Here is a 12,228-nt window from a genome sequence, read left to right as displayed (position 1 = left end):
ATGCACGGCCCTTCCGCGGCCCACATGACTTTATTCTGAACGGAGACAAGTCTGCTCGCTGGGCCGTTCGCTTTTGGAGCAAAAACACGGCTCCGTCGGTGACTTTTGGGCCGATATAGGCGAACAGAAAACACAAGTGAAAGAGCATTTGGCCAGCCCAGAGAAGCCGAGCTGGTTGGCTTGAGTCTACATGGTTCTCATGTCGCGTTTAAGGCCAGCCCCCTGCTCGGTGTGGAGCTTCAATAGCGCAGAACAGCGTCTACAGCAAACTACTCCTCGCAGACCGTGTGTGTGTGTGTGTACCGGACCAAACGACAGACAGACATGGCAGAAGTCGCACCAGCACCCGCCGCCGCCGCGCCGGCAAAGGCACCCAAGAAGAAGGCAGCAGCCAAGGCCAAGAAAGCGGGACCCAGCGTAGGCGAGCTCATCGTCAAGGCTGTGACCGCTTCCAAGGAGAGGAGCGGCGTGTCCCTGGCCGCACTCAAGAAGACGCTGGCGGCAGGCGGCTACGACGTGGAGAAGAACAACTCCCGCGTCAAGATCGCAGTCAAGAGCCTCGTCACCAAGGGTACCCTGGTCCAGACCAAGGGCACCGGTGCATCCGGCTCCTTCAAGCTCAACAAGAAAGCCGTCGAGGCGAAGAAGCCCGCCAAGAAAGCCGCAGTCCCCAAAGTAAAGAAGGTGGCCGCCAAGAAGCCCGCCGCGGCGAAGAAGCCCAAGAAGGTAGCAGCCAAGAAGGCCGTCGCCGCAAAGAAGTCCCCCAAGAAGGCCAAGAAGCCCGCTACACCCAAAAAGGCCGCCAAGAGCCCCAAGAAGGTGAAGAAGCCCGCCGCAGCGGCCAAGAAGGCAGCCAAGAGCCCCAAGAAGGCTACAAAGGCAGCCAAGCCCAAAGCCGCCAAGCCCAAGGCAGCCAAGGCCAAGAAGGCAGCCCCCAAGAAGAAGTAAACCTATTACAAACAGTGTTCTACTCGATACATGTTGTACCACAAAAGGCTCTTTTAAGAGCCACCCACCTCTTTCCATAGAAAGCGCATTGATTTCCATGTACTACCTGTCGTGGAAAAGAAATTACGCACACTAGGCTACTTTTACGCACACAACATTGTCCCACTCTGGGTGTGTGCGAAGGGAGAGGCATATAATAGAGGGCCAAAATGGCTCAGAAATTCGACCTCACGAGTGCACCCTCACCAGCCATTTTTATATATGAGCCACTGGGCTATTCCCGTTCAGAGGCAGGCTGCTGTGATGTGTTACAAGTGCCATGTAATAACAATAACAATACTATAGTGGCTTCGAATTGAAACTCACGAGTGCACCCTCAACAGCCATTTTTATATATGAGCCACTGGGCTATTCCCGTTCAGAGGCAGGCTGCTGTGATGTGTTACAAGTGCCATGTAATAACAATAACAATACTATAGTGGCTTCGATTTCAAACTCAAGAGTGCACCCTCACCAGCTGTTTGTTTCCCATTTGGAGAGAAATAATGTGTGGATGTCATTTCGGACATTTTGGCGCTCACGCGAAATGACACAAAGTAACAAAGTCGGAGGGAAACAAAGTAGCCTCTCACTCGCTGCCTGTGGGTGGGAACCGGCTTAGGGCTGTCTGTCTGTCCATCTGTCTGTCCCTCGCTCCAATTGGATAAGGCCACACCGGCCCGGTGGCCAATCGTTGCCTCTTGTGGCGAGGTATATGTACGGCTCTCGAAGTGGCGAGCGGCTCATTCAGACTTTCTGTGACTTTCTCAAGCTACCAATATGAGCGGAAGAGGCAAAACCGGAGGCAAGGCCAGGGCGAAGGCAAAGACCCGTTCATCCCGTGCTGGCCTCCAGTTCCCCGTGGGCCGTGTGCACAGGCTGCTGCGCAAAGGCAACTACGCCGAGCGTGTGGGCGCTGGCGCACCAGTCTACCTGGCCGCCGTACTCGAGTACCTGACTGCTGAGATCCTGGAGTTGGCCGGCAACGCTGCCCGTGACAACAAGAAGACTCGTATCATCCCCCGTCACCTGCAACTGGCCGTCCGTAACGACGAGGAGCTGAACAAACTGCTCGGCGGTGTGACCATCGCTCAGGGTGGTGTGCTGCCCAACATCCAGGCAGTCCTACTCCCCAAGAAGACCGAGAAGGCAGTCAAAGCCAAGTAAATTCGCTACTGCGACTTCAACTTGACTACTCAACCCCCAAAGGCTCTTTTAAGAGCCAACCACCTAGCTCTCCAAAAGCGCAAAGTACCTTTCTATGACCGCAATACATTGAGTGGGTGTATACACAACTATTTCGACATTCTGTGCCCACATGAGGCCTTGCATGAACAACAACACCTACTTGGCCTCATTTGCCATAGCAGTTCTATATCGTGGAGCTCCGCCCCATAGGGGAGCTATGCTCCTAGTGGTTTACCCTCTGCCCTAAGGCAGACGCAGCCTGAAACAAAATTATGCACACACCTACAGCCAATAGGAGTACAGGTGTCCCTATATAAGGAACCCCGTTCCCTCAATCTGCCTCCCATTATCTTCAGCGACTGGACTAGAGTGAAGAAGCCTAGAAGACTCAAGAAGAATTTCGTCGTTGACTGCCAGCCGTCAACGTCTTCTAAATGAGCACGCCAAGTTATCCACCCCCAAAGGCCCTTTTCAGGGCCCTATGCCGCTGTACCGCCATGGCTACTTCGGACCCCCACGACCTATGTTTCGTGTGCTTGGGACCGCTGCATGCCAAGGAAGGTCTCGGCAACCCTCCTAATTGCGCCTCCTGCGCTCTCCTTCCTATGAAGGAGAGAAAGCAGCGATGGACGTTTTTTAGAGAGGAGGTCCCTCTCGACGACGCAATGTCCGTGCTCGCCTCTGGATCAGAGGCATCAGCGGGCAGTGCTGAGTCAGAGGATGACGGGGAGAGCGCCGAGCCGGATGTCCCAATGGGGCAATCTGGAGCTCTGGCGCCAGCCTTTAAGACCCCCTTTCCTACGGAAAGCGTGAGGTCTGAGGGTTCCCTGTGCGGAGATGACATGAGCTCTGCCAGGTCAGAGGCTCTGTCCTTCGCGGCCGCCTCTCTGCGTTCGGACTTTCCCGGACTCATTGAGAGGGCGGCCACCCGACTGGAGATTGCGCTGCCCCCAGCTCCCCCTCCAATGGAGGTGGATTTGATGGAGGGCGGCCCCTACTCCGTGCCGAGAAGGGCGGCTGAGCCAATGGCTCCAGCCTTGCCCTCTCTGGGCAAATATGTCGAGGGCTCGTGGGGGGCACCTCTGGCGGCGCGTTCGCCGGCCAGAGTGTACACCCCATTCACCAGAGTGGCTGGATACGAGTGGGCAGCTAAGGGAATCCCTAGGCTCGAAGGCGCCATGACGGCGTACCTAGTGCCGGGTTCGAGTCCCTGGGCAGCCTCCAAGAAGGCCACCCTGCCAGCACAGAGGGACAGGTTCACAGCCCAATTGGCTGAGAAATCCTTCACGCTGGGAGCCCAGAGCGTTGCAGCGGCGAACAACATCGCCCTCCTCGCGGCCTCCCTGTCCCGTCTCACAACGGGCAGGTCAGAGTTGACCGGTGAGGAAGTGGAGGAGGCCTCCAGGATTTCTGGAGCCATACTCCACCTGACGCAAGCGGTGGCGATATGCGCGGGCAGGACCATGGCCACCTCGGTGGTTACTGAGCGGCACCTCTGGCTGTCCATGACGGCCATGAAGGAGACCGACAGGGCATCCTTGCTCAACGCCCCCGTCTCCAGCGAAGGGCTATTTGGCCTCGCTGTGAAGGACGCTACCGAACGCATCGCCAAACTGGACGAGGAGAGGAGGCACCTGGCGAAACATTTGCCACTGGCAATGAAGGCCAGCAGAGCCCCAACCAACCCGTCCACCTCCAACGCCCCCAACAAGTCAGCTGGGAGGCGAAGGGCCAGGCGACAGACGCACACCCAGAGCAGCGGGAGAGCGGGCTCGGCCCCTCCAGCAGCAACGGTGACAACGTCGGTCCCGCCGGAGAAGGAGGTCGTCCAGAGGCCAGCCTGGAAGCACCAGAAGGTGTCCCAGAAAAGGCGGCACCTCTGACGAGGCGAGGGGGAGAGAGCAGAAGACGGCCCGGCGCGTGACGCAGAGAGGCCTACTGTTCCCCCCCACCCCACTGTTCAGGGCGTGGAGGGCTGTTTTTATAAATATGTGAATAAAGAGATGATTCTCATTGACACTGTCAAAGAAGGACTTTTATTCCATAAGGTTAAGAACACTTCACGTTCTATGTCTCTCCCTCACCATCTTGAGTGTAGTTCAACCCACTTAGAGTGTGTAGCTGAGCGCGCTCAAGAGAGGAAAAGGGTAAAGGTAGCAAGGCACAGCCTTAGCTCACCTAATAAAGATCTCTTACTGCAGACTCCTAGGAGCTCTGCAGTAAAGGTCTCACATAGCAGGCAAATGCCTCTGTCCCAATGTGACATGAAGGCGCTGCCGTTAGCTGGGAATGACGCCTTGCTGCAGGCCAATGCCTCAGTCAACGCAGATCAGACCTGTGCGACGTTCACGGAGAGCGGGAATACCTCCAAGGTATGGACGCCTCCAAATTGTTCTGAACGTATCAATGCCCATGGCTATGAGCGCAGCTCGCCACACATTGAGTGTGTCGCTGAGCAGCCGCCTAAGACCAGTAAAGAAGCATTGTGGCGCCACCGTGTGGTGTCAGTCAGAGATCACACCTTTCAGGTTCTATTGAATTCTGTAAAGGATAGGTCTCATGTTAAGCGGCAGTCTCAGTCAGACAATGACATGATGACGCAATCGCTTTCCGGGCAGAGCGCTCTGTCTCAGGCCAGTACCTCAGACAGCGCAGTTCAGACCCGTGCTGCGTTCACGGAGGGCAAGATTACTGGAGTTACGGGCGTAACCAACGTATCAAAGCCCCCGACTCACCCAGAACGAGCTGATGTGTCCTCTCCCTTTCAAGGGGGGCCCACCTTGGGCTATTCCACCAACCCAGTGTTGGGGAATAGCGGCGGCAGGGGCCATAGAGGAATACAGGTCCTTCCTACTGGATGCACCACAGCTTCGTGCGCACCCGCTTTCCATGCATTGCTGGCAGTGGCGTCAAAGCTGTACCCTCTCACGCTGGCTAGAACAGACGTTAGAGAAGGGTTATGCCCTCCAATTCCGCCGAACCCCACCCCCGTTCAGGGGAGTGGTGGAAACGGTGATGAAAACGCCAGACAAAGTAGCCGCTCTGAAATCAGAGATTACGGAACTTTTGGCGAAGGAGGCGGTCACAGTAGTTCCCCGGGAGCAAAGGAACAAGGGGCTTTACTCGCCCTATTTCCTAGTGCCAAAAAAGACGGGGGGAGTGAGGCCGATTTTGGATTTACGCATTCTCAACGAGAGCATAACCAAACGGCCCTTCCGAATGCTGACGACAAAACGCCTACTGGAATGTGTTCAGAAGGGAGATTTTTGTACAAGCATAGACCTAAAGGACGCGTACTTTCATGTGCCGATACAATCGCGTCACAGAAAGTTTCTGCGGTTCGCCTTTCAAGGGGTGGCGTACGAGTTCACGAGGATGCCGTTTGGGTACGCCCTGGCACCTCGGACGTTTTCCAAATGTGTGGAGGCGGCATTGGAACCGCTGCGTCGTCAAGGGATAAGGCTATTAGCCTACCTAGACGACCTGTTGATTCTCGCCCCGTCAGCAGAGCTGGCGTTCACACACACGACACAGACAGTGATGCATCTCACGCGTCTGGGGTTTGCTGTGAATTGGAAAAAGAGCGCACCTTGGCCCAGTCATCAGATTGTCTACTTGGGACTACAGTTAGACACTGTTATGATGAGGGCGCGAATTTCGGACCCTCGAAGGGCAGCATTGTTGCTAGCCCTGAGGAAGTGTCGTCCGAATCACACAGTAACGGCGCTATCGATCATGTCACTTTTGGGTCTCATGTCGGCAGCCCACTCTGTGGTCCCGCTAGGGCTTCTGCACATGCGCAAAGCACAGCGATGGTTCGCCCAACTAAGACTAGACCCAGTGCGTCAACGTCATCGGTTGGTGGTGGTTCCTCTCTCGCTAAGAGCAGACTTGGACTATTGGCGGAACCCGTGCGTTCTCACGCACGGAGTCCCGATGGGCAAGGTGTCATCCTACATTCCAGTGTTTACAGATGCCTCTCTGACTGGATGGGGAGGGACATGTCAGTCTCAAGCGATAGGAGGTGCATGGCCTCAATCAGGTCGTCACATCAACCTCCTAGAGTTGGAAACGGTGAGACTGGTCTTGACCCACTTCGCGTCTACCCTTCGGGGTCGCGATGTGCTGGTCTGGTCAGACAACCGAACCACAGTGGCTCACATAAACCGCCAGGGAGGGGTCAGGTCTCCTGCCCTTCATCGGGCGGCAGTGGAATTGTGGCTGTGGACTCACAAGCACCTTCGCTCGTTGAGAGCAGCACACATTCCGGGCTACTTGAACGTAGGGGCAGACATCATGTCAAGAGGGGGTCCTCGAGACGACGAGTGGTGTCTGCACCCGGACATTGTTCTACAGATTTGGGAACAATTCGGGAGAGCCGAGGTGGACCTGTTCGCGTCACGTGTGAACGCGCAGTGTCCCCTATGGTTCTCTCTGAGGAACCAGGACGAACCGCCATTGGGAAGAGACGCATTCGCGCACTACCCGTGGCCGAGAGTTCTCCTGTATGCATTCCCTCCGCTGTCTTGCATTCTCCCACTGCTAGCCAGGGTGAGGTCAGAGGGGCTGTCAGTGATACTGATAGCGCCCGATCGCCCGGGGGCTCCGTGGTTTGCAGAGATGAGTCAGATGTTGATTGCGCCACCCTGGCCAATTCCACATCGACGAGACGCGTTGATTCAGGCGGGAGGCTCGATAGGGCAATGGCCCATAATCGGCCAACCACTGAAGGCTTGGTTCCTGAATGGGACAGGTTAAAGCGCCGTGGGTTGTCTGATGCAGTGATCAGAACAATACAGGGCGCAAGAGCCGGTTCCACTTGCAGGTTGTATACCAGCAGATGGAATGTTTTCTCACGATGGTGTGATACACAGGACGTGGACCCCATGAGCTGTCAGGTAGAGAGTGTGCTCTCATTCCTACAGTCTATGTTTGATAAGCAGAAATCGCCCTCCACTATTCGAGTGTTTGCAGCGGCAATTTCAGCTGGTCATGAAGGGTTTAACGGGAAAAGTGTGTTCACTCACCCGTTAGTGAGACGTTTCCTATTGGGAACGCGACGGCTTAGGCCAAGGCCTAGAGCTACGCTGCCCAAGTGGGATTTGGCATTGGTTCTCGAAGCGCTATGTAAGTCGCCGTTCGAGCCATTGAATCAAATACCCCTCAAGATGCTGTCTATCAAGACGGCGCTGTTGCTCGCCTTGACTACTGCTAAACGAGTCAGCGATTTGTGTGCACTGTCGACGAGACCCGACTGCCTAGCCATTAATGGCGATCTGAGCAGAGCGGTGTTACGTCCTAACCCGGCATTTGTGCCGAAGGTTATTAACAGTGCATATAGATCGCAGATCGTGGAATTGTGGGCTTTTCATCCCCCTCCTCACGGGGAGAGGAGTGAGGAAAAGCTTCACTGTCTGTGCCCAGTACGCGCTTTGGCGTGTTACGTTAGGCGCACAGAGGCGGTTAGGTCATCACCTCAGCTGTTTGTGTGTCACGGTGCGGCTGCATTGGGTAGACCACTTTCAAAACAGCGTTTGTCTCATTGGCTTTGTGAAGGCATTGAGACGGCGTACGAGGCGGCGGGGCAACAACCGCCTCAGGGTATTAGAGCGCACTCCACTCGTGGAGTAGCAGCTTCTACTGCTCTTTTCAGAGGAACAGAGGTAGAGGATATTTGTAGAGCAGCGTCATGGTCGACACCGTCTCCTTTTATCCGTTTCTATCTGTTGGATATGTCTTCTAACTCTTTGGCTCGGTCGGTACTCAGCGTGGCTGAAGGGAGATCTTGAGCAGAACAGAGAAAGAAAGCAGGATTGTGAATAAGTTCATAAGTCCACTTTTATTAGAAGTAACATATTATGGACATGTTTTCTAACTCTTTTGTTCGATCGAATTTCAGCAGAGCTGAAAGGCGTTCTTGAGCTAGAAAGAGAGGACAGAGCAGGACCTTGGACAGGTTCCAATCAGGTCCGCTCTGGTTAGGAAGACTTATGTCAGGAATAAGCCTTTTAAACTCCAATCTCGATTGCACTCAGCACAGCTGAAGGAGAATCTTGAGGTAGAGGAGGGAGAAGCAGGATGATAGACTGATCTCTATCAGGTCCGCTTTGGATGAAGAGCATATTCTGTGGCATGTCTCCTGGCTGACAGTATCAGCATATAGAAACATGTACTGAGTGGACAGAATGTGAGGTCATCTATCTGAGGTTCAGTTTAGTATGACTGGTATATTTTGTTCCATAGAATATTGAGGCACGGCTATCTGCTAGTCAGATTAGCACGGCGTCTATTCTATTGATCTGCCCAACAGCCATTGACATTGTCATTGAGCTAGATGGGGCGGGTCTATAACCGATGACGCGGTATATTGTGACGCCTTGATGGGTTTTTAGTCGCAGTACTGCGGGAATTGGTTGCAGCCATTGCTGGGCTTGACCTTTGCATTTTTTAATGGGAAGTGTTAGGCTCGGCAGGGAGTACATTTTGGAGCGTTTCGCTCCGCCTTAAACCACTAGGAGCATAGCTCCCCTATGGGGCGGAGCTCCACGATATAGAACGACTAGTTACCGGAGTGTAACTCCAGTTCTATGAGTGGAGCGGAGCCCCATAGGACTTAAGGCCCTACCGACCCTCTCTAGTCTCGCTGAAGATAATATCTCGGGAGGCAGATTGAGGGAACGGGGTTCCTTATATAGGGACACCTGTACTCCTATTGGCTGTAGGTGTGTGCATAATTTTGTTTCAGGCTGCGTCTGCCTTAGGGCAGAGGGTAAACCACTAGGAGCATAGCTCCCCTATGGGGCTCCGCTCCACTCATAGAACTGGAGTTACACTCCGGTAACTAGTCGGCTAGCATTAGATGATACGTGCCTATAAGCTGTCACTCTTGACTTTGGCGACTATTATTGCGCGTAAAGGGCCGGCGGCGTCCTATTGCGCGCGCACCGGGAGTTTGAGTTTTGGAGAGGCCGGGCCTCCCGTCCAATGGCCAACGGAGGAGGCCTGCGAAACGGGCCAATCGGGGTGGTGGGGAGATGGTGTCCAATCAGCAGGCGCCACTGCCGGCTTTATAAACTTCACATAGGCATTTCGAGGCTATACTCCCGACTGTCAGAGCAGCGCCATGGCCAGAACCAAGCAAACCGCTCGCAAATCCACCGGTGGCAAAGCCCCCAGGAAGCAGCTCGCCACTAAGGCTGCTCGCAAGAGTGCCCCGGCCACCGGCGGTGTGAAGAAGCCTCACCGTTACAGGCCCGGCACCGTGGCTCTGAGAGAGATCCGTCGTTACCAGAAGTCCACTGAGCTACTCATCCGCAAGCTGCCCTTCCAGCGCCTGGTGCGAGAAATCGCCCAGGACTTCAAGACCGACCTGCGCTTCCAGAGCTCCGCCGTGATGGCCCTACAGGAGGCTAGCGAGGCTTACCTGGTCGGCCTGTTCGAGGACACCAACCTGTGCGCCATCCACGCCAAGCGGGTGACCATCATGCCCAAGGACATCCAGCTGGCCCGCCGTATTCGCGGAGAGCGCGCATAAATGAGGATGACCTGAACTCGAATATCCCCCAAAGGCTCTTTTAAGAGCCACCTCCATATTTCCATCAAAAAGGCACAATTGTTCCATGTATACACGCACCTCTACATTAGCCACCATGTATGTTGTTCACTAACACGTCTAAAAGCTACGTATTGCACCTTTTTAGTTGCCTGAAGTCTAGCTTCAATGTTTGTGTGTGTGTATATACACAACCATCTGGCATCATCCACTTCCTTTGAACTATATAGTAACACAGTAAAATGCTTTACAAAGGAGGGGAAAAAGAAACGAGTGATAATATAGGCCGAATAGTAACAAGAATTGTGTTCAGATGAATAATTGACACTATTAGTTGTGTGTAATAATAGCCTTGCATGCAGTCCAGAAAAAACATTGCATGCCAACTTACTTTGAAAGTCCCATGTTGCAGTGCTGCTGAGAGACTCATGCAGAGGCCCAAACTTTACAATGGAGCACGGAGGCCATCTTGTGGTTAAATGTGGGTACTGCACCTCATGGTGAGTCCCTTTCAGCATTTGCTCTTTAGGCCAGCGTTTCCCAAACGCGGTCCTGGGGTCCACAAGGGGTGCGCGTTTTGCGTTTTGCCCTAGCACTCCACAACTGATTCTAATACTCCCAGCTTGATGATGATGAGTTGATTATTTGAATCAGCTGTGTAGTGCTAGGGCAAAAACTCCCAAAATGTGGCCCGAGTTTGGGAAACCCTGCTTTAGGCTAATACTAGCCTATTAGGATGACTTGGTTCGATCGCTTTAATGGCAACTGCTGAACTCTGGTTTCACTAATTACTTGTCCCAGGTCACCATTATGAATCCAATAGCAAAACAAATGTTTCAAAATAGCTCAATAGTGAAAAAAGGCCAGGAAATGATGGGTTCTCAGCAATATTTCACCAACAACCAATCACTATTCACGCATAGACATTAGGATCATCAACAAATATTCCTAAGTCATACTACAAAAGGGTTGTAACGAAATGGATTTGTCTGTTCAATGCAAGTTCAACGTCAAAGAAAAAGTGCATCACCACAACAAACGTGTCTTTAGATACACTGTAAAAAATGACTTTGTGGAATGTACTCAAGCTATTACAGTCAACAAAAGCACACGTCATATTGTTGAGTAGATCTTTTTGCTTGTTTTTATGAGTAGATAAGCTTGAGTAAGTTGAGTTGATGTGGTCCAATACATTGAGTAAAGATGATAGAGACGTAAAAAGGATTATATTACGTTGATTCGACTCAAATAGACATTGTGTTATTTTACCTGAATGATTCATCCTATTATGTATTTAGACCAACTTACTTTGGATTCACTCAATCACATCCCTTAAGAGAAAAGGTATCCGGACACCGGGAATCCATTTATTTAAACATCAACGGTTTGCAAAACATCTGTTATTATGAGTTGACAAATTACGTAATTGCAATCAACACTGCAGGTAAATCATGATTGCTGCAGGTAGGCAACACCGTAGAAATAGGAACTACAACACTAACAACAAGTGACATTTACTCCTGATGTACTGACTGACCTGTTGCAACCTCTACAACCACTGTGCTTATTATTTGACCCTGCTGGTCATCTATGAACGTTTGAACATCTTGGAGAAAAATGTGTGAAACCACTGCCTATATGAGGAGCTGTCGTTGTTTGTTTTATTACCACATACTTATGGAAATTGCACCGGTTGAGAGATGATGGCTCTCTTGTGCCTACGGTGAAGGGTACTTCTGATCCAGCAGGTGGTGCTAAGATCCCTCCCTATATGACTTGAATGATGAGTTGATTTATTCCTTATAGCTCCTAATGATTTTAAGGCCAGTGTTGGCAAACATTACTTGTGCTCCAGCAGGTGGCCATGACATCCCTCCCTATATGACTTGACTGACCAGTTAGTTGATGGACTCCTTATAGCTCCTAAATTTAATGATTTTAAGGCCAGTGTTGGCAAACATGACTTCTGCTCCAGCAGGTGGCCATGAAATCCCCCCCTATATGACTTGACTGACCAGGTAGTTGATGGACTCCTTATAGCTCTTAATGATCTCAAGTGTCTGTGTTTTTATGTGGTTAGGAGTTTTGCTCACTGCGTGTCCCCCTTCCATTTCAGTGTTTCCCAACTCCAGCGGTAGAGTAGGCTACCCCCAACAGGACCCATTTTTCTTGTAGGCCTGGACAGCCACAGCTGATTGAACAACCTGTCACCTAAATTACCAAGTCCTCAATGAGTAGAATCAGGTGCAACAACAACAACAACAACAACAACAACAACAACAATATGAGGAGAGGGACACAGTGTACTAGCTGATCTCCCAGTTGTCACAGTTTGGCCTTGTGTTCCACATAGCCTATATCAGTATTTGAGTATGTTTCCCGCGCACTTTAGTTGCTTTCACGTCATCTTTGAAATCGCTCCTCCCTAGTCCCCTAGAACGAGCGCCCTCCCCTTTGCAACGCCTCCGAACATATAACAGAGGCGCGCTTTCTGTGCCGCC

The 12,228-nt window shown here is 52.2% G+C and overlaps 2 protein-coding genes across 2 annotated transcripts; both read left to right on the top strand.

The window, feature by feature from the left end:
- Nucleotides 1-324: 324 nt before the first annotated feature.
- LOC311113780 (histone H1-like) lies at nt 325-948 on the top strand (the record flags this gene model as incomplete). The annotated part of the gene is made up of 1 exon (XM_084157091.1): nt 325-948. One exon carries the CDS (start codon nt 325-327, stop codon nt 946-948), a length of 624 nt encoding a protein of 207 aa, XP_084013217.1.
- An 819-nt stretch (nt 949-1,767) lies between these two features.
- On the top strand, nt 1,768-2,154 carry LOC311113703 (histone H2A; the record flags this gene model as incomplete). Its single annotated transcript, XM_084157004.1, has 1 exon — nt 1,768-2,154. One exon carries the CDS (start codon nt 1,768-1,770, stop codon nt 2,152-2,154), a length of 387 nt encoding a protein of 128 aa, XP_084013130.1.
- Nucleotides 2,155-12,228: the final 10,074 nt, after the last annotated feature.

This window comes from Coregonus lavaretus (assembly GCF_964263955.1).
Source record: "Coregonus lavaretus genome assembly, chromosome: 40".
Lineage (NCBI taxonomy): Eukaryota > Metazoa > Chordata > Actinopteri > Salmoniformes > Salmonidae > Coregonus > Coregonus lavaretus.
The sequence above is the reverse complement of the archived record's forward strand: the minus strand, read 5'-3'. Positions and strand labels throughout refer to the sequence as shown.